The 22,297-nt window shown below is 39.9% G+C and overlaps 2 protein-coding genes across 3 annotated transcripts; one reads left to right on the top strand and one right to left on the bottom strand.

Annotated features, from left to right (window-relative positions):
* The first annotated feature begins 13,749 nt into the window (after nt 1–13,749).
* On the top strand, nt 13,750–16,445 carry LOC126624059 (plasmodesmata-located protein 1). 2 transcript variants are annotated; one of them, XM_050293055.1, is made up of 3 exons: nt 13,750–14,699; nt 15,257–15,433; nt 16,297–16,445. In XM_050293055.1, exons 1-2 carry the CDS (start codon nt 13,928–13,930, stop codon nt 15,400–15,402), a joined length of 918 nt encoding a protein of 305 aa, XP_050149012.1. In that variant the 5' UTR covers nt 13,750–13,927; the 3' UTR covers nt 15,403–15,433; nt 16,297–16,445. The 2 variants fall into 2 exon arrangements, with proteins under 2 accessions (XP_050149012.1, XP_050149011.1); XM_050293054.1 differs by lacking the exon at nt 16,297–16,445 and having other exon boundaries at nt 15,257–15,499.
* A 4,889-nt stretch (nt 16,446–21,334) lies between these two features.
* On the bottom strand, nt 21,335–22,080 carry LOC126624060 (mitochondrial import receptor subunit TOM9-2). The gene has a single exon (XM_050293056.1). The coding sequence runs from the start codon at nt 22,001–22,003 to the stop codon at nt 21,695–21,697; it is 309 nt and encodes a 102-aa protein (XP_050149013.1). The 5' UTR covers nt 22,004–22,080; the 3' UTR covers nt 21,335–21,694.
* Between the last annotated feature and the right edge of the window lie 217 nt (nt 22,081–22,297).

Genomic DNA, 22,297 nt, shown 5'->3' with positions numbered 1-22,297 from the left:
AATTCATTGTTCCTGACTGAATGTCATCATCGTCGTCAACTTTGCAATCTTTTACTTCAACATTTTCAACCCATATAACCTGCATTGCATGGACGCACATAAATGGTCAAAACCCTTGCGCTTTATATCCTCATTTTTCGTAATCTATTCAACTATCATTACAAGCTTTGATTTCCTTCTAAACACTTCAACTTCTTCTTTTATGTAATTTGGATAGTTTCATACATCTTCCAATGTAATTAATAAATACCATTACAGATCCTAGTCGTGTGTTCATTGCCATGCGGATAATCGTCCCAAAACACCAGTTGGGTCTTGGCCGGATCCTTGATCAACAATGTGGGAAAAGGTTAAAGTCCATTTGTTCTGGAGAGAATGGGGGATGGGGGGACAACCGACAACATAAGCATGGATATGAAGGTGATGAAAAAGAAAGTTTTTTTTTGCCAAACTTGGTTTTTTTCTTTTGTCGGATTTACCAAGCGTTTTCAGTCTTTCTACAAGCAATTTGATGTGATATAAACTAGCACACAAATTAAATCCTCTTATTGACAATTGTAGTAAAGATGTAAGTAGGGATCATTTTAAGCCGGGGATTAGGAGGGATTGCTAATCTACTTAAAACTGACTCAAAAACATAAAACTAGGCTTGAAAACACTTAACTAGACTCAAAGAACTCAAAACAAATTAAAAAGACTCAAAACAACACAAAACAATCAAATATACTCAAACTAGACACTAGAGGGTGATTTGGAAGAAAATTGATTTTAACTTGACTCAAAACACTTAAAAACACAAATTAGACAGATTCTAACTAACTTGACACAGCAAAGTAAATGGGGATTGGGTTTTTGACAAATTTAAAGTAAAGACAAGTAAATTAAAGGCTTAGACAAATTTGCACGAATTTAGGGGAAAAGTATGGGTGATTGGCTGGCTAGAGGGTCATTCTCCACACATGACACACTTGCACACAAATCGACTTCCAGTTGCTTTTTCAATAAACCATGAACCTCAACACCCAGATTAACCGTGTCATCACTAATTAACCTAACATTTTCCTTAAGTCATTAAATTGGACGGACAACGCATCGACAACCAAATTATTCTTCCTAAGTTCCCTACATGAACTGCATAATAGAGACATAAACAAATATCATTAAGCTATGTGAAAATCATAAGCATTGACAAGACATTCGTAACTATGACATCATGATATTTATGCCAGAAATTTAACTTAACACGATCGTGACCAGCGACCTTCACTACTTGTGAATATAAATTTGTAACGATTATGTGAAACTCCCTTATATTCTAGCATCAAATTCATGCATGCAAACTAAGTGTGCACCCTTAATCAACAAACAAGAATAAGTTCTGAATCAAACAGTTAAGTAAATTGCATTCACGATTTATAGAATCACAACTGGAAGTAATCAATTCATATTGCAAATATATTCATGGCTTTGAATTTCCCCTGGCTAAAACGAGTTTAGCTCCTCATGTTCACAAAACAAAGATAAATTAAATTAAACATTGGAACAAAGGATGGATTACACCTAAAAACGTTCCAGCAATCCTACTTGAATGGCAAGCACGTCCAAGGGCCCTCATTCTTCTTCTTTGCTACGGCACAAGGTATGGGTGTAGGGTTGGGATGGATTGTATGAAGAGATGTGTGTTTAGAATGGGATGCATTGATGGATGCGGCAATGGCCTTTATTTATAGGGGAAGTTAGCTAAACCCTAATTAATTTTGGAGACAGATTTGTACACCAAATCCTCAAAGAAAAAGGTAATTAAATGTCAGAATTCAAGGGAGAAAGGGAAAGAAAGGTGCGGTAAGATCTTAGAAGAAAAAGGGAATGCCTTGCACAACAAGGGAAAGGGAAAGGGAAATGGGTTTGTGCGGCAAGGAAGAGGAAAGGGGGAAATAGGCGACAATGCAGCAAGGGCTTTTAGGAATGTAATTAGGTTTGAATTTAAGTCTCCTAATTTAATTAAAGATCCTCCTTGCAGCTGGAAATTAAGTGGTGAAGGATTAGGAAAGTTTAGGACAAAATAAGGTAACTTTGGCTAACATTCCTTCTTTCTTGCTTGCATCCTTTACTTCATTTTCTTGAATTAATTTCTTCATAACTTTAGCACAATCCTAGCCTCTTTTGGTCTTCAAATTCGTCCATCCACCATGCTCCATGCATGTGTTATCCATTCTAAGCTCAAAACTGCTCCAAAAGGCACTAAAATGCACTTTCTTGCTACTTTAGCCCTTTGAACCTACAAACACAAGAAAATAGCTTAAAATACTAAAATAACTAGGAACTAATAACATAAATGAAAGAAAACAAACTAACTAAGTCGCATAAATATGCTCCTATGACAATCTCAAACAGGACTTAAATGACATGGCAGGCTTAAGAAATCTCACCGTGTCAATCATAGTAGTAATCAAAAACCTTGGAGAGGAAGAAGAAGAATGGCGCACTCAACGAAGATTCAACTTTCATTCCGGGTGAAGGCAGAGTCTTGAACATTTGTTCGATATCCTCGATTGAATCGAGTGGTGGAAGGCTCATCTTGCAAGCTTTTTCGTTGATAGCCAATGTCATAACCTCTTTGTAAGCTGCAAGACAGAGATAACAAGAAAAGGAAAAATAGAAAATTTGAAGGAATCAGGTTGAGATGAAGATTAATGCTTCAAAGTTTATACCTGATAATTAGCTATCAAATTCGCTATTTGTGGATCATGTAAGTCAAACTTGAGACATACAAGTAAAAGGAATATTATTAAATTATAGTGCTAGTAACATCATCTGTTGTTAATTACTAGCATAGTTTTTTGAGACAAGGAAAAGGTTTATGATGAGATGTACTTGTCACTCTTTTATAACTCAAATATTTGGTGAGCAAAAGGCAAATAGTGTAAATGAGTTTTTCTATCTCTATAATTACGTGATGTGCAGAAACAAATAAATAAATAAAAACTGATATAACCTTCATTGTATGGTATCAAAAATGCATTTTCAAACTTTTAGTCAAAGCAGCGACGGATTCTGTTCATAATCATGGATATGCTAGTAATCCCTAAAAAGGAGTTAAGAGAAAAGGAAACAAAAAAATCTCAAAAATTTGTTTCTTGTTGGCTAAGCAAAGGATGTAAGCTTTAGTGAATCATTAATCGATCTGTACAATACTAAAGGGTACGATCATTAACCATGCATCGATGCTTCTGAATATTTCCTCTTTTGCTTCTTCTAGGAAGCCTGTCGAGTTTCTTCATATGTTAAAACCTTCAAACGAATTAGAGTGCCACCTTGTCGCTGCAGCCTGTCTTTTTTTTTTTCGTGTGTGTTTCGCGAATTCTCGCAATGTCTTCTTTAACATGCTTATCAATTTCATTTTCTCTTTGTAAATTTTATTTTCAAAATTTTAATAAACACATGCGTAGCATATGTACAATTGCTAGTTCTTAATTAGAGAAAGACAATCTTAGGTATTTTGAATGATTTATCAAATTGAGGTGCTCTTTTTATATATAGAGAATAAAAATACTCAAAATATTAAAATATGATTTGAACCGCTAAAGTCCAAACTGTGGATGCAAATTTTTTCCTCATTGATATTGGACAAAATTGCACATACAAAACAAATAACACCTTAGGTCAAGGCCAAGAGTCTCACGCACCACGATGAAGGGGGGCTTTGGCCAAAGAACCTCTTATGTCAAAGTTAGAATATAGAGAGAAAATTGTTTAAAGAGTTTTGGAGAATTTTAGCAAGAGTCAAGACCTAGGTTTTTAGAGAAAAGTGGGTCATATTTATAGGGCATGGCTGGTCCTCTTTGGAGAAAGAGTGGCCGACCCTTTATGTGTATTTTGGATGTTATTTGGTGATTTAATTAGTAAATTAATATATTGATTAGGAATAAATATATTAATTGGCTAATTAATATAATAAAAGGAATGTTTTTTGGGAGGTTATGTAGTGAATAAATAGCTAATTGATTAGCTAAAAAAGGAAAAATGAGGTCAAAGATATATGAAAAGAAATAGGTTTTGGGAGTTACCTAGTAGAAGGGATTTGATGAGATAGGTTTTGAATTGTTACCTATTTTGGGCATTTTTGATTTAGTTGAATGATGATTGCCCGCTGCTCGCGCGTAGGAGCCCGTTGTACCTCAAGGGTATTTTTGTCATCTTTTATCCAAAAATCCACGTGTCACCTTGTGATTATTTTTTGCTCCAAAAATGCCCCCACACCTGTTGGGCTGCTTGTAAGAAAGGCCAGCAGGTGTAAAAATCTTCTTGCTTTAGGAAACATATGACTGCTTCATTTTTTGATGTAGATTTCCTCTTTAATAGGAAATTAGATCCTTCTAGGAAAAGAAAATAAATTTCTCTAGTCTATTTAAGTCCACCTTAAGTGGGTTATTAAATCAACTTTGGAAAGCGATTTACTCTACCTTACAAGAGAGATAGTTTAGAGGATATTGTTCCCCATCCTCTAGCAATCTTCTACATCTTACCCGTGCAAAAGACCGTCTGTCGTTGATTTCTTCGTCTTCTCCATGCCACACCGATGTAAGAAAAATTTAATTTTTCTTGTCTTCTTCTTAGGTAGTGGTGTCGCGGGGCAACCGTTGGGGTGGTGCAGCACGTCGGCTGGCAGGGGCCAGGAATCAGCTTGGCATGAGCCGATAAGGTGTTGTGGCAGGGACCACTGCCTTAGGCTGCTCAACTTCGCTAGAGCCATGGGCAGCTTGTGTGGTTGGGACCGCGGATTAAAGCCCTGAAATGTAGTGCTAGGTGAGCCGCATGGCTCATGTCCTTTGGGTTCTTTGAACTGATGCGGGCCAGGCCGACGATTGAGAGAAATAAGGAGGTCGCAGGTCTCATGAGCTGCTGGAATGTTGGGCATGCAGGCCTCCTGCCTACTGGAATGCTAGGTTGAGCTCCCCTGCTGAGTACCGTGAATAGCGTTGGTTGTTTAGTTCTCTTCACCGGGAGAAAGGTGGACTGCTCCCGAAAGATGAGGTAAAGAGGATCAAGGCGGATGCATTGGCTCGTCTGATTGTTGTCGTAGAGCCTACTATGAATGAAGGTGGAATGAAGAGATTTTCCCCGCCTGCTCAAGAGATATCAATTGAGAAAAATTGAAAACTTCTTCCGCTGCTCATGAAGGTCTGCTGCTGCCGAGATGCCTGTGATTGACATAACTTCTTCCAATAAGAAGAAAAAATGAGGCTGTTAGATCTGAGCCTGTGGCGCCTGCCATGTCGAGAATAGCTAGTACGATTGCTGATAAGATTGCTTAGCGTAAAAGTCATGTCATGACCCTAGTGCCGAAGTCTACGCTAAGATATCTATTGGGAGCTAAGTCATGTTCACCTTTAGAGAGGCTTGCTGCTATGAATAACGATAAGGTGGACTCTGTTGCTAAAGTGGCGCCAAGGCCTACTCCCTTTGCTGTTGAGACTGATTCGCCTGCTAGGAAGGAAGAGATTGCTCGTATGGGTAACTGTGAGAAATCCACTAAGCCTGCTTCTGGGGTGGCTGCTGAGATCTGTGTGCTTTTGAGACTAGAAGCATATGGCCCAATATAGAATGGTTGCTCTGCTTGCTATAATGTATATATAGCAAGGCTGCCAAGAAGGTGGCGAAGACTATGGCAGCTGAAGCTTATTCCTCAGCCGAAGAGATCAAGATGTTGGATTCTAAGATTGTTGCTTTGAATGGGTCTAATATTTCTGCCCCCACTTCTCCGCAGCTTGAGACTGCTCGCCACGAGATCATTAACTTGAAGACTAGGCTTGACGCGATCCAAGTTAAGTATGAAAGTGCCGAGAATGAGATTGGATGTTACATACCTCACATTCAAGATCTTGAGTTTGCAGTTTCTTAGCTTCGTTCGATGCTTATGCAAAGGATGAAGAGTTGATTGCTACTTATAATCAAGTGATTCACTTCAAGAGAATCGTCAATAGGCTTGAACCCCAAGTGTTGGAACTTCAAGGTGTACTGAAGATCAACGAAAGTTTGAAGAAGGAAGTGGATGAGCTACAGCGCATCCGTGTTGGTCTGCTTGAGAAGAATGAGCAGCTGAAGGGTGAGAAGGATGAGCTTGAGTTTTCGAGACCTTTTCTATTTCTCCAGAAGACTTACTTGATTTTACTTTTGAGGCTTCCATTGGTAAAATAGTTGGAGAAGTTAGTGCCCAGGCTGGGGTAGCTGGGGGTGAAGCGCCGGATGATGTCGCTGCTAAGAACGTCGCGGCTACTGAAGGTGTGGCAACCGAGTAGTCGTGGGATGTCCAAGCTGATGTAGTCTTCTAGGTAACCTTTAGGATTTTATTTGTTTTTCCTTGTAGCTCATGTTTTTCTTGAACTTCTTCAGCATTTGCTAATTATTTATAAACATGCTTCCTTCGATTTTCTTCATCTTCGCTTCTTTTGTTCATGCCCTAACTTTTAGACTTGATAGACCAGTGGCAGGCATGCTGCTTTTTTTTATAAGCAGACAAGCTCGTGTAGCCTATGCAGCTGTAGATGTTGGTGTAGAATTTTGCAAAGTTGTTAGCCATAGGGTTGGCAGCCGGATGCCTTACTTACAGAAGCAGACAAGTCCGCGTAACCACTACGTTGTTAACCTTGGCTTTCTTCAATTCTGTAGGTTGCGTAGCAAGTATCACAACACTTTAGGACTTGGAGTAGGTTGTTCCGTGCTTGGCAGATGATGAGCTTATCGACCACGTAGCATGTTGGCAGTGGATAAAGCTTCGTATATGCGCACTAGCTTGTTTAACCTTTCACAAGAATGTGCGGTTGTATAAGTCTACCGCGGTTTTACTGCTCGAAGGGTAAGCCGTAGGTAGTCTTCCGGAAATCGTAGGCTACCTTAGTGTACTCGGTAGCAGCTTTAGGGTTCCAGGGCAACCGTCTGTAGGGCGTACTGCGTAATATGCCCCATTCGTCTCTAGCGCCCGATTCCCCACGGATTAGGCCAAGAGACCCAAAATCCTTCAGTTAGCTAATCCTTGAAAAAGACCATTGTGGCTACTTCTAGGAATCCCGGCGCAAGCCATCATGCATCTAGTTATGCTAGGGCAGCCAGACTCATCCACGTTTAGATATTCGGAGTGTAAAGTTTATCCTCTTGTCTTCGAGAGCTGACTCATGTGGGTGTCGGAGAATTGGTTTACCCTCTCGCACTGGAGAGCAATTCGTTTACCCTCTAGCACCAGAGAGCATAGTTGGTCCATCGGGGGGAACAATTCCTGCGATGAGTCCCTAAGAAGGGTGCAATCTTCTTTTGAAGTGCATGAGTGATCAGTTGTTGTAAGCATGCAGCCGAGTTAAGTTGTGATTACTTATGAATTCCTCATTGAAAAACGAATGAAACGAACGAGAACTTAGTTGTAAGGTAGGAACTGCATAACAACTAGATAATCCTCGGCTTGTGAGGTGGTGCCCGTCGACCTTCTTGAGTCTTCGGGTTTTGATGTAGTGGGAGATCACACATGGTACTTCTTCAGATTGTAGGCGCTCAACTGCTTTTCGATCTTTTTATCGTTTCATGGTGGCAAGGGTGTAATTACTCTTACCGCCTACTCTGCTGATCTTGTACGGATCTTCCCAGATGGGATCCATCTTTTTGGAGCTTTCTCTGCGGGCATTGATGAATGCTTTTCTTAGGACTAGATCTTCGAGCTGGAACTGCCGGATCCGGACCCTTTTGTTAGAGTTAGAAATAAGTTATTGCTCGTAGGCTGCGATGTAGGTGATGGTCTGCTTGTGCTTGTCCTCTACCAAATCTAAGTTTGTGGTCATCTCCTTGATATTCTACTCAATGCTTAGTAGTAGTGCGGTGATACTTAGCTTGATGACATTGGGATGAATGATTACTTCTAAGCCAAATGCCAAAGAGAAAGGAGCCTCACCGGTTGCTCGTCTTTTGGTGGTGCGATATGCCCATAGACATTCGGGGAGTTCATCTGGCCATTTTCCCTTCTTGTTGATGAGGGATTTCTTGAGGCAGTCGAGGATAATCTTGTTGGATGTTTCAGCCCACCACTGCCTTGAGGATATCTTGGCATGGACATGTGCTGCTTGATGTTATACTTTTAGAAGAACTTCGCCACATCTTAGCCCACAAGTTGCGGGCCGTTGTCGATGACGATGGACTGAGAGACGCCAAATCGGCAAATGATGTTCCTCCATATGAAGTGCTCTATGTTCGTCTGAGTCGTGGTCCTCTTGGGCTTTACTTTTATCCATTTGGTGAAGTAGTCGGTTGCCATGATCATAATGTTTCTGCCTCAGTAGCAGGTGGCATAGGTTCTACCAGGTTGATTGCCCACTACATGAACGGCTAAGGACTCGTCTGCGGGTGTAGCTCACTGGTAGGTAGTGCTGGTACCGGCTTGTAGCTTTGGCAACGGTCGTACTTTTGTACTAACTCCTTAGCGCCTTGGTGCATGGCAAACCAGTAGTAGCCTGCGTTAAGAGCCTTATGTGCTAAGGATCGACCTCTGGAGTGAATGCATTCGTGGATTGAGCATAGAACCTTCAAGTCATCGGGAGGCGCTAGGTAGTGAAGATATGGTCCGGTGTAGGATTTTCGGATAAGAATGTCGTTCCACATGTAGTAGCGTGTTACCTTGATTTGGAGTTTCCTGGACTCCAATCTTTTCATAAGGAATGTGCCACTGACCAGGTAGTCTATGATGGAATCTTGTCAGTTTGAAGTTATATTAACCTGTGACACCTTGGCTGCTGGCTTCACCTTTATACTCGGCTCGTCTAGATACTCCACCGGAATAGAGCGTTTGAGTTGGTAGTCAAGGACGGAGCCTAGGCCGGCTGGTGCGTCCACCTGAGCGTTGTCTGCATGTGGAACTTAAGTGAGGGTGTAAGTCTGAAACGCTTCAAGCAGTCTTGCTAGTGATTAGCTGGGAATCATAATGAATTGCGAGCTTTTTCACTGCCAAGTCTTTTGCCATTCGGAAGCCTGCTAGTAGGGTCTCGTATTCTACTTCGTTGTTGGATACTTTGAAACGTAAGCATCGAACCGTCTAGATGACAAGGACTACGACTGCTCTTAAACCTTTGTAATTGGATGCGCCGTGGACATGCAAATGCCAGAAGTCTCCATTGGGTGGAGCAGGCATGGCTAGGGCATACTTGGCTACCTCTAGGGCGTCGTTGGGCCACTCTGTTGCGTCATGAATGCGTGGTAGGGAGCCGTGGAGTTGGGGCCATGTTACACGCAACAGAAGATGTTCAACTGCTGGTATTGGACCACTCTAAGGTTGAATTATAGAGCAAGTGTCGGCTGGGACAGTGTAACACGTGGTAAGAAATGGTGCTGAACTGCCTGTACATGTTGCTCTATGTAGAATCTTTTGGGGCGATAAAGACAAAACTTGCTTTCAAGTGTGTATTTCTAGTGTTCATTTGCCTTTGACGTGTCTTTTGGGTCGAGTTGTTGCGCTCGTCAAAAAATTTTGCATCCGCCAGGGTCTACACCTTTATCGTTACGCGTCTGGATTGGGCGAAATAATATGTCATAAGGATAACTACATGTGTTTGAAGGTAAAACTTGAGCTTCTGGGTTGCAACAACTATCGCCAAAGTTAGATTTTGAATTTCTAATAGCATCGAGGAGAGCTTTTGAACTGTAGAATATAGGTAGTCGGGCCCCCAACTCTTCTCGTATGATGGTAGAGCTTATTGCTGCTTTAGATGCTATCAAACATGCGAATAAGTCCTCCGCTGCTTCCGGTGGATAGTAGGGAGGTAATCTCGGGTACTTCTTCAAGTCTTTGAATGTGCATTGGCGAGCCTCGTCCCAAAATGCATGCTTCTCTACCAAAGCGAAAGAGTCTGCCAGAGTTAGATCTTCTTTCATGATTAATTTTTTAAATAATGGGTGGTTTTCTGGAAGTCCTTTTTGGAAGGCTGTTCTAGTTATCGAGTCATTGCATCCGACTATCCTTGCCTTGTCTGCTTTGAAACTCCTCATATAGTCACGAATTGACTCTTTTAGGTTCTTCTTGATGCCGAACAAATGGTCGGACTTCTTTTTTATCGAGCGATAAGATGAATATTCTTTGGTGAAAACCAAAGAAAGTTCGTCGAAATTCCAGATGGATTGTGGCGGTATGGTGTAGAACCAATCTTGCGCCTCACCTTGTAGAGTGGTGGCAATTATCTTGCACATAAGATCATCGTTGTTTCGATAGAGGATCATTGCGCTTCGGTAGTGCTTTAAGTGTCTCTTCGGGTCTTCATCCCCTTTGAAAGATGTGAAATATGGCCTGCTGAACTCACGTGGAGGCTCTACTTGCTTGATCTCGTCCGTGAAGGGTGACCTGCTTATGTTGGTCATGTTCCGTCATAGTGCCTCGTCAGTGACCTCGTTTCGTTGGAAATTACGTAATCGCTTGGTCAAAAGTCTATCCACTTCTTCCTGAATTTGCCTTTGTTGAAGTAGTGGAGCTCTCGGCTACCCCCAACCATGACTTGCTGGTCTAAGCTGCTCTTCCATGTGTTTGGCTCGTCTATGCTGCAGATGAGGTGCGTGTTGCGCGTTCCTAGCAAGCGAGCGAGTTTTTCGCAGACTGCCAGTTGAACTTGAGCTGGATTGAGTGACTATTTCTCTCCGTTCGTCGTGCTGCCTACTCCGATGTGAGGTGGATGATGCTCATTGCGAGCTTAGCCGCGAATGATCATTTTGCCTGGAAAGTTGCTTATGTTGACTATCTGAGTGTGACCCCAACTGTGAATGTATGCTCGTCTGTGGGTATAGTCGAGAGTGCACACTCATCCGCACAATAAGACGGGAGTATACGCTATCTCGGGAGCCCAATTAGGAGTGTACACTACCTGAACGCTTGGTTCGTGGTTGCTTGCCGGGACGCTGCTGGAAATGTTCTTTGTCTGTCATTGTCCTACTTCGGGACACTCGTCTAGGGCACGTTGCATCTCAATGTGCTGCAAGAGCTGATCACCAAGGTCGTCTGTTGTGCGACGACGCTCGTTAACTCTATGACTTGTCGAGACAAGTGTTGTTCTCTGTTTGGGTTGGAATAGTTTGGAATGAATGCGTCTTCTTGAGCAGTGGAAGTGTGGTAAACTCTAGGCGCGAGATTTGAGTTGGGAAATGCCAAATCCGTAGAAAAATGTGGTGAAAATGCTCCTGGTTCGATCGTCGGTCTGGAAATTTGGAGCCAGGATAGTTAAACTAATCTTGGATTGATTTGGGCTACTTATAAGGCCATGGGAGCAGACTGGGCCACGGAAGCAGGTTGGGCCATAAGAGTGGGCTACTCGACTGGAACAGGCTGGGCCACGGGAGTGGGCTGGGCCAAGAAAGTAGGCTGCTCGGCGGGAACAAGCTGGGCCACGAGAGTGGGCTGCTCAGCAGGTACAGGCTGGGTCACGGGAATGAGCTGCTTGGCTGGAGCAAGCTGGGCCACGAAAGTGGGCTGCTCAGCTGGAGCAAGCTGGGCCACGAGAGTAGACTGCTCAGCGGAAGCAGGCTGGGCCACGGGATTTGGCTGCTTGGCTGGAGCAGGCTGGGCCACGAGAGTGGGGTGCTCGGTGCGTGATGCATGCAAGAATGAGGCTTGGGTCGTGGCCTTAATGACGTAAGCTGCCTTGGATGGCACGACTCAGGCCGTGGTGAAGACACCATGGACCTCGCCACGGATGGCTACCAAGGTAGCCACCATGGTGGTTCCCATGGTGGAAACTCGTGGTGGTGGTGCCGCTCCACTTATTGTCGCATTTAGCCTCGTGGATCGCCGGGGTCCCATTCCTTGGATATTGGAATTTTCATTTGTGGAATTTTCTAAACTTCTAGCCATTGTATTTCTCTTTTACGTTTTATCAAAGAATCTTTGCAAATAAAAATTCTAATAATAAGAACGTACGAAAAATCTACAAATGGACAAGAAAATAGAAAAACTTTTTGATGTGGGAGTCTTCTACAAGTGTGTGACTTTTCTCTCAATGAGATTAACAATTTGTGAATGCAAATTTCTTCCTCCTTGATCTTGGACAAAATTGCACCTACAAAACAAATAACACCTTAGGTCAAGGCCAAGAGCCTCACGCGCCCACGATGAATGAGGGCTTTGACCGAAGAACCTCTGATGCCAAAGTTAGAATTTAGGGAGAAAAGTGTTTAAAGAGTTTTGGAGAATTTTAGCAAGAGTCAAGACCTAGGTTTTTAGAGAAAAGTGGGTCATATTTATAGGGCATGGTCGGTTCTCTTTGGAGAAAGAGTGGCCGGCCTTTTATGTGTATTTTGGGTGTTATTTGGTGATTTAATTAGCAAATTAATATATTGCCTAGGAATAAATATATTAATTGGCTAATTAACATAATAAAAGGAATGTTTTTTGGGAGGTTATGGAGTGAATAAATAGCTAATTGATCAGCTAAAAAAGGGAAAATGAGGTAAAAGATATATGGAATGAAATAGGTTTTGGGAGTTACCTTGTAGAAGGGATTTGATGAGATAGGTTTTGAATTGTTACCTATTTTGGGCATTTTTGATTTAGTTGAAGGATGATTGTCCGCTACTCCCACGTAGGAGTCCCGTTGTACCTCAAGAGTATTTTTGTCCTCTTATATCCAAAAATCCACGTGTCGCTTTGTAATTATTTTTGGCTCCACATAAACAACCTTAAATGCCCAAAATCCATCTCATGTGGTGGCAAGGTAAAAGTTTATTTCGTCACGTCATTTCCTTTCTGAAAAGGTATCTTAGGTCACAAACAAACTTTGAAAACTCCAAATTACCATTCACCGGACACAAAAAACACACTATTCACTCTAAAAATTTGCTATATTCACATTGAAATTTGGCAATTTGTGGTTGGATTAAGCACTCAACCTGCTACATATAAAGAAAAGTTGAAGGTAAACTTAAATTTTATTGTCTATGCTTTATATATAGAAGCGTGTTATATCTCAACAACAATCTTGTTGCTCACACAAAGTCACTTTAGAGACGAAAACCCTAATTCCCATGTGGATATGATCTTCTTTCAGGTCACTGCTGTGCTGCACACACACACTATGCATGGTATGCGAGTACGGCTCATCAAATGTTGAAAAATGTACGCGTTCTTAATTGCAGTCAAAGTGTCAAACCAATATATATTCAAAAGCACGGGGTCAAAAATGATATACAATCAGTGTACTCCAAAGTCCAGGTTTTGCAGCAAAAGAATCACATCAGATCATGAACCCAAACGAAATTTGTAATTTGACTTGAATAAATATTCTGTAACTTGAACTGAATAAACAGCTTAATTTAGTTTTGCTAACAACGATATGATCTCAAACACATCAAATTAATGAGGCATATCACAGTAATTATGGGACCAAACCGAGTTAGATCTGGATTTGGTTTCACCGTACAAGACGGCCGAAACGAGATACTCATACGAGCAAAGGAGTTGATAAAAATTAAGGTTACTGAGGTTAACCAAATAATGTTCACGACAAAACATGTCTTCGTATTCTTTAAAATTGATTTTTTTTCAGACAACTTGGAACACCGTCTGTGTTCATAAGAAAATAAATGATTAAACACAGCAAAAACGGCTATTCAGTTTAAGGATGAAGATGCAAAAGTAATTACTATTTATTAAAAACAATTAATGTTAACCGAAAGATATTCAATAATGAGTTGCTCTAGGGGCTTTTGTAACGTTGGAGTTGCTCTTAGCAAAGCTACAAACACATAGCCGGCCCAAAAAGCATCCCCTCCAAAAAAAAGCCGAGCTCCTTCCTTGTTTTTAAACTAAACCCACCAAATATCTAGAAATCTCCGAAAGCACCCCTCCAAAGAAACTCCAAACCCCTTCTTAAACCTTTCCATGGTGTGAACAAATTTCAAGTCCCACAACCCAAAGATGGTTTTTCACACTTCCAAGCCCTCCCCTTCCATCTTATCTGCTCTGTTTTTCGTCACCCTCTTCGCCTCCTTTCCTTTTTTCACCATTTCTGCTGATCTCACAAACTTGATCTACAAAGGCTGTGCGAACCAAAACTTCCAAGACCCAAATGGAGTTTACAAACAAAACCTCAAATCTCTGTTTGATTCTCTGGTTTCTCAGTCGTCGCAAAAGACTTACTTTTCCACCACCTTTGGCGACGGCCAAAACGCAATCTTGGGGGTGTACCAATGCAGGGGAGACCTCAGCACATCCGACTGCAGCCTCTGTGTGAAAAAGATTCCAGCTTTGGCCAAGAAACTCTGTGGGGAAGTCGTAGCAGCTAGAGTCCAGCTGGGTGGGTGTTACCTGAGGTATGAGGTTGCTGGGTATAAACAGGTTCCGGGGACAGAGTTTCTGTTCAAAATTTGTGGGAAAGATCAGGCAAGCGGGGTGAGTGCTGGGTTTGCGGACAAGAGGGATACAGCTTTTGGGATGGTGGAAAATGGGGTGAAAAATGGGAGTGGTGGGTTTTATATTGGGACTTATCAGTCACTGTATATTTTGGGGCAGTGTGAGGGGGATTTGGGAAGTGAGGATTGTGGGGATTGTGTGAAAAGTGCTGATCAGAAGGCTAAAAGTGACTGCAATGGTGCAATTTCTGCGCAGATTTATCTGCAGAAGTGCTATATTAGCTACAAATTTTACCCCAATGGTGTAACAGGCATAACTTCTTCTTCTTCTTCATCAGGTAATGTCTGAGACCAAAAAAAAATCTTTTCTTTTATTGCTTATTTTCCTATGCGTTTTTCCATTTTTATTTAATTGTAGGATTAAACAAATTAAAGAGAATCGAGAGCGAAAACAAAAAAATAACCGGAAATAAAAACGGAGTGTGAAAATCACTGTCGTTTGGATTTTTTTGGGTCATTCTCTAGAAGGGTTTATACGCTTTGTGTTGATATTTGTTTTGAGCATTTAATTCCAAGTTGTTTTTGGCTGGACACACTTTGATTTTTATGTGGGGTTCTTAAATTTTTTATTTAATTTCTCTTTGAATTATTTAATTTCTGTTGGAGATGCAAGTCAAAATATGATGTGGGATCTCTTTGAATTATTTAATTTCTGTTGGAGATGATAATAAATTGGTATGACGATAGATTGAGACAGTTGTATGGTGTTTTAGACTAACTTCTTTTGACATTTAATGTCTATTTCGACGTGCATTTGATAAAATCACTTCTATTAACAGCGTTTATGGATTAAAGTGCTTTGAAACGAATGCTTAATTGGTGTATGAACTTGCAGGGTCTAGGCACCATACACAGAGGACAGTGGCAATTGCAGTGGGAGGGATAGCTGCTTTTGGGTTTTTAGTTGTTTGTTTGATGTTTGTCAAGCGACTCATGAAGTCTATGAAGAAACATGGTGGGAAGCATGGAGATTACCGCTGAAGATTAAATTAGTGCTTTTTAATTAAGACAAGTAAGCGTTTTGTACAGCTATTACTATTATATTAGAGAAAAAAAAGTCTAATTAATTTACTGCAAATTACTGAGGGCGTGAGATGGGTTCGGATTGAAACGCTTTTTATGAGATGGGTCACTGGCAGAGCCAGAAAATCAGAGGCTGCCATCTGTGTTGCTCCGTCACTGAGATGGATGGTGTTTAAGTTTTAGGAAAATTAATGAAAATAGCTTGAAAATTTTAAATTTTAACGATAAGGACAAAATAAATGGTAAAATGAATAGTATCATGATTGATTTTTTTAGTGTAAGAGGGGATGTATTCAATTGGGATTTTGAAGGATTTTAATTCTTTTAATGAATCTAGGGGTATTGAATTAAGATTTTAAGTGATTCTATGAAATTAAAGGTGTATTCAATTAGAATTTTAAGATAATTTATTAAAATCCTTAGAAATCCGTATTCAATTAGAATTTTAAAGAAATTTATAACATTCTATATGTATTCAATTAGAAATTGATTTTAAAGAATTTGAGAAAGTTGAAAAATTAGAGGGAATTGAAAAGATTTCATAATGTATTTTAAGCATCTACAAATCTCACATCTTCCCATGAGATTTCGAAGGAATTGAATCAAAATTTTATATGGAATTTCTACAAATTAATTAAATTTCATAAAAATCCATGGATTTATTAATCCATTAAAGTTTTTTAAATTCTCAATTGTATATACCCTTAAAAATATAATTTTTCATTAAAATGAACAGTATCAGAAACATTTCGTTAAACTTCTCTTTAGTTTTAGGGCTCATCAACTTTTGATATGATAGAAAAGAAAAGCTAGTTTGCTAACTTTGGTTGGGATTTTGTTTGTTTTATGCAGATCTATAGGGAGCCTCAAATTATTTTTCTTGGTTGAAGATATGCTTTTTGGCTTTTGATTTCACTCTCTCTTATTTTGTTTGAATATTTTACTTGTTTTGAATCAATAATTGTGATAAAGAAGTTGGCATGATCCACTTTCTTGGTCCACTTTCTTCCTTTTTTCTATTTTTGCCATTTGGCTCTTATTGCTTAACGACATTTAAAAGCGGAAATTGATTAGCTCCTCACATGTAAACACGTCAAAATTATGGATGTGCGCGAAGAAAAATAGCTCTTTCCGAACAAGGAGGTAAGTATTTTCCTTTACAAAACGGTTTGCGCCCAAAATCACAGGGAAAAAAAAAAATCTAAGTTGGATGGTGAGGTGGGGAGCATTTAGTGGTCAGTTTCCTTGATCACGCACAATAAAACACATGTGCAGGATTAGGTTGTGCCCACGTAAGTGTGCCCACAGGAGGTATGATATGCAGCTTCCAAAAAGTATGTTGCTTAAATATTAGTTTGGTTTAATTAATCTTAATTGTATTGTTTATGGGCTCGTTTGGAAAAAAAAAATTAAAATGTCTGAAAGTGTTTTTAGAGAAATACTTTTGAAATCAATATTTAGTTAGAATGTAAGCATGAACCTCAAAAAAAAAAAAAAAACACTTGAAGCACATAATTAGTGCTTCTTATATGAATCACTTTTTAAGTGTTTTTAGAACTTATAAAATATTTTCAATCATTTTAAAATCATTTTTAAACGAGTTCTATATCTTTAGTTTCTAGCTAGTTGCCTAATCATGCAAGATTTGGGACCCATTTAACAAGTGCTAGTGCTACATGCCTTTTTTTTTTCTTTGTTTTTTTCAATTAGCTAAAGCTTGTTTTATGCATAAATTGTGATCGGGAACATTGTTGCAAAGTACTTCACGGCATTATCGTAATTTAGCAGTGCTTTTGCATGCTTAGTTGGCATTTTGTGATTGGATGTTTGTTCGTTCTCAATTATGTAGATAGTTATATACAGAAAGAGATCCTCTCTCTGGATCCCTTCCACCAAATCTACCAAATTCATAAATCAAATTCTTGAAATTTGATCTAACGGCTAAAAACAAGGGGGTTCCTTTAAAAGTTATAATAACTTTAACCGTTTGATCAAATTTCAAGGGCCCGGATTTGTGAATTTGGTGGAAGGGATCCGGAGAAAATCTCTTTCCGTTATATACTTCTTAACTAAGCAATGAGATGGCCCATATGGTCTTTTTACTTGTCTCTTTTTTGGTATCAAGCTTGAAAGTAAGTAACCAAAACTCGAGAGTAACACGTAACTTCAGATGTAAGAATGAATGTTCATAATCAATCAAGCTTTATGCATCGAAAAATACAAACCTGAACCTCCTTCAAATATTTAAGGGAATACAAACCTGAACCTCCTTCAAATATTTAAGGGACCATTTTTACTTATCACCATAATCTATGGTGTATGCTGACTATATTATTTATTATTGTTAGATAAGTTTGAATTTTGAGATTCGTGTAGTGGATATGCACAAATCTCAAAATTCAAACTCATCTAAGTGATAAATATGATGGTGAACATTACCACCATTTGAGGATGGTAAGCAAAAATATACTCAATATTTCATCATAATCAATTAAATAGGTAGGCAATCTTAAAAAAAAAATCATAAATTAAATTATTATCAAATGTTGAGAATTATTCGATAAGTTGGATTTGTATTATTATCAAATACACCGCGAACATTTTACCACACTGCAGTTCGAGCTGACTGATGGACTGACTATCAAATCGACCATATCACCCAAAGAAGAAGAACATCTACACAACGGTAATGCTATTGTAACAATTATCTTAAGCGAGTCACACAATGTCATGTGTGAAAATTAATATATATGCAAGTGTCGAATGCACTTTGGGATAGCACCACAGTCACATCCTTAAATTATTCACGAACGTTTGATGTATCAAATTCTGAATTCCTTCTAGTTTAGTCTTTCCTCCTCTCAATTCTTCATCCCCAACATCATCATCAGTTTCAAATTCTGAACCTGTATCAGATCATGTAGCTGCAATTATACCATCTTGTGCACCTGCACCTAGAACTACCTCTCCCATCTCATCCATTCCTTCTTCTCACACTAATACTCACCCCATGCAAACTCGCTCTAAGTCTGGTATAGTCAAGTCCAAAGCTTATGCAACAACTAATCATCCAATTCCTTCTCGTATTTATGAGGATTTCATACCTTCCACCTATTTACAGGCATCTAAACACCCTCATTGGAGGCATGTTATACAAGAGGAGTACAATGCTCTCTTGCACAATGGAACTTGGTCTCTTGTTCCTTCACATTCATCTCAAAATCTTGTGGGATGTATATGGGTATTCCGAATTAAAAGGAAAGTTGACGGTATTATAGATAGGTACAAAGCTTGGCTAGTTGCTAAGGGTTTTCACCACCAAGAAGGTCTAGATTAAACTGACACTTTCAGTCCAATTGCCAAGCCTATTACAATCATACTTCTTCTTACCTTGGCTGTTCAGTATGATTGGTTTCTTCACCAATTGGATGTCAGTAATGTTTATTTTCCATGGTTCACTCTTTGAACAAGTGTTTATGCAGCAACCACCCGGTTTTCAGGATTCCACTAAGCCTACTCATGTCTGTCACCTTAATAAATCTCTCTATGGTTTGAAACAAGCTCCCCGAGCTTGGTATGAAAAGCTGCAAGGTGCCCTTTCCTTTTTGGATTTCATTGGTTCTCAGAATGATCATTCTTTGTTTGTTAAGAAGACTCATACTTTGGTGTTTGTTTTAGTCTATGTAGATGACATTCTGGTTACAGGCCCATCGTCTCAGGCATGCAAGGAAATCATTGCTCAACTCAGTGCTTTATTCCCCATCAAAGATCTTGGCCCATTACACTTCTTTCTTGGCATAAAAGTTAAAAGGTCTCTTCTGGAATTCTGGAATTACTCAAGAAAGCTAAAATGGATGAAGCAGAGCCTTGTGTTACACCCTTGAGTACATCAAAATTGGATCATACTTCTCCTCTGCTTTCTAATCCAGAGGAATATAGGTCCCTTGTGGGTGGTTTACAATACTTAACCTAGACAAGACCTGATCTATCTTTTGCAATTAATCTTGTCTGTCAATATGCACAGCCCTAGAGAATCTCATCTTCAAGTTGTAAAAATAACTTTGCGATATCTTAAGGGCTCTCTTGATTTGGGTCTATGGTTCTCCAAATGTTCTAAACCTCTCAATATTAATGCATTCTTTGATGCCGATTGGGCTGGATGTGCTTTAGATAGATGATCAACTGGTGGATATTGCATTTTTCTGGGCAATTCTCTTATTAGCTGGAGTGCAAAGAAACAACCAACAATGGCTAGATCATCCACTGAAGCTGAGTACAGATCCTTAGCTAATATTGCAGCTGAAATAACTTGGTTGTGCAAACTTTTGGTTGATGTTCACTTGGTTCTTCCTTGTTCTCCCAAACTCTGGTGTGATAATACTTCTGCTTTATCTTTAGCTAAAAATCCTATCTTCCATGCTAGAACTAAGCATGTTGAAATCGATTATCACTATATTCGGGAGAAAGTGCTTTCCCATGCTATCTTAGTTCATTTCATCTGTTCTTAGGACCAAGTTGCAGATATACAAAGTCCTTGTCAAAGCCCAGACTTCTGCTTCTCAGAACCAAACTATCTCTTTGGTTCCCTCAGCTCAGTTTGAGGGGGGATATTAAGGACCATAGTGTAAAAGATAAGACTTAGAAGTATCATTTTGTAAATATTTCTATAGTCTGTTATAGTTTGTTATTTGGACAGTTTGGATCTGTTGTTAGTGAGCTATCAATCATCTGTGTGTGTGTGGTGATGCATTGTATAAATACTAAAGTCTGTAATCTTATTTGGAAGAAAATGAGAAGATATTTTTCCTATCACTAAATTCACAATCTTCAATACAACTACCACACCATATCTCACCACATATAATTCTTTTTCCAAACTGAAAAACCAAAACCATGTAATGCGTACGCTAACCGGTCACTTCTTGTGACATCCTTCATCATGTTGTCATTCAAAATAGCAAGCGTGGCCAGCTAACACAAATACACACGCCAACCATAGATCAAAGGGGTTGAAATGAAAAAGGAGGTAGCTTGTACAATAAAATTGTGCACAACCAACATATCACCAATGGACTCATATAGGGGTCAAAACGCATAGCGCAATGGTTATGACACAATGTTCACAACCAAGTAGCCAGATAAAGGAATATCTAAATCAAAAGTCTGTGCACCACACTGAACATTCTAATAGAGTGATGACCAATCAACTCAGCCAAACCAGTCACCGATCCATCATCTATGGATAACAGGCATTTACCGTACCATGTACTTGAATCACGTCAAATGAAAGACCCTCGACCAATTCCAGAAAGGATTTGGTGAAAATATGTACACTTAGATTATGCATTGTACAGTTCAGATACACAATAAAGAAAAGTTCTTGGTGCTAGAAAAAGGATATCACTCATCTGTATTGCACTATGAAAGATACCCTAGATTTGTTGACCGTGCCAATGCAAATGAGACATCCCTAAATGGAGCCAATTTAATGCTGAGTTTCATTGAGCCTCATGCCATCAAATAACTAAAAATCCCACTCAGCAAACATCTATACATAAAGAGAGAACGCTGATAATACTAATTATGCTTCACCTACCGTACTCATCTCCAACAAAAGTTCTATCACTAAAATGCTGCCATAAAACTAGAAGCCCCAACCCACCAAGACGCTTGCCATATGGAAGTTTATACCAGAACACGAAACAAAAACCGTGATCTTTAATCAGGCATAAAGCTCATCGCTCAAGGAACAACATATGTCGAAGAAAACTCAAACTTTGCAAGCATGCAACTGAATTTTCATTGAATTTCCCAACTCATTGCACATCAAAATTGTTCGAAAAGCTATGAATTGAACAAAGCAGAGCACATAGAACAAGGCACGTGTAACTCCACTTCAAATATCAATATTATCAACACTGAATACTGAATCAAGCAGCACAAAATTTACTAATCTGAAAACAAATTCGGCTCTAAAACTTGTTTTTCTCAAATACGACTCATACAAACGCACCGCCGGAAGTTTCAGTAATTCAATCTACTTTCAATATCTCAAAATCAAAACACCACCCCTAAAGATTATTGTAATCCCAAATCGAATTTTACTAAACCCTAGGAAATTACGGAATCATCACAGAAAACCCCCTCCCCCAAAAAAGATTCACCAATCTCGAACCCTAACGATACGGAAAGGTCAAAAGAAAAGGAGGAAGGGTACCGATGTCTCAGACTCGACCCGACCCGGCTCGACTTACTTCTGGGGCGGCGCAGCGCCGAGGATGTTGGCCTGCTGGAGCTCGAGCTCGTTCAGCTGCTGCTCGCGGTCCATTGCTATGATCAAAGGCACCACCAGTATGAGGAAAGAGGTTCCGGCGATCCAGGCGGCCTTTCCGGTGCTCTTCATGAGCTTCTTCGTGACAAATGCGGCGTCGTTTGCGGCCTGCTTGCCCCGGATGACAATTTGGGACTGCGCGAGCTTCGCGATCACGCCGTCGTCTTCCTTCTTAGGGTTCCTCCGTTCGGGAAGGGAGATTCCGCCTTTTCGAGCTTGGGCCGCCATTGGAGAGGGAGAGAGATAAGAGTTCGATGTGGGAGACTGAGAGTGGAGGACTGGTTGAGAGGAGGCGCGGTTTGGTTGATGTGGTGGACGATTTTACTTATGCAAACGACGTGTCGTTGCTAGCTTTTGTTATTGCTGCAGAGTTGCTCATTCAACTTTTATCTTGAAGAAAATTTTCAATTTGCGGAAACACATTCCGGTGCATCAAGTGCCTTAATACCAGTAATTAGATATTTAAAGAAAAAAACCCTTGAATCACTTGTATTTGAATGTTAATGTCCTGTCTTTTATTCG

This window comes from Malus sylvestris, chromosome 5, assembly GCF_916048215.2.
Source record: "Malus sylvestris chromosome 5, drMalSylv7.2, whole genome shotgun sequence".
Classification (NCBI taxonomy): Eukaryota; Viridiplantae; Streptophyta; class Magnoliopsida; order Rosales; family Rosaceae; genus Malus; species Malus sylvestris.
Note: the sequence above shows the minus strand (reverse complement) of the source record. Positions and strands in the feature narration are given on the sequence as shown.

Bases quoted from the DNA above. Each gene is read 5' to 3' on its own strand.
- LOC126624059 (XM_050293055.1), top strand. From the start codon at position 13,928: ATGGTTTTTCACACTTCCAAGCCCTCCCCTTCCATCTTATCTGCTCTG. The intron at 14,700-15,256 runs GTAATGTCTGAG...ATGAACTTGCAG, and splicing joins TTCTTCTTCTTCTTCATCAG to GGTCTAGGCACCATACACAG.
- LOC126624060 (XM_050293056.1), bottom strand. From the start codon at position 22,003: ATGGCGGCCCAAGCTCGAAAAGGCGGAATCTCCCTTCCCGAACGGAGG.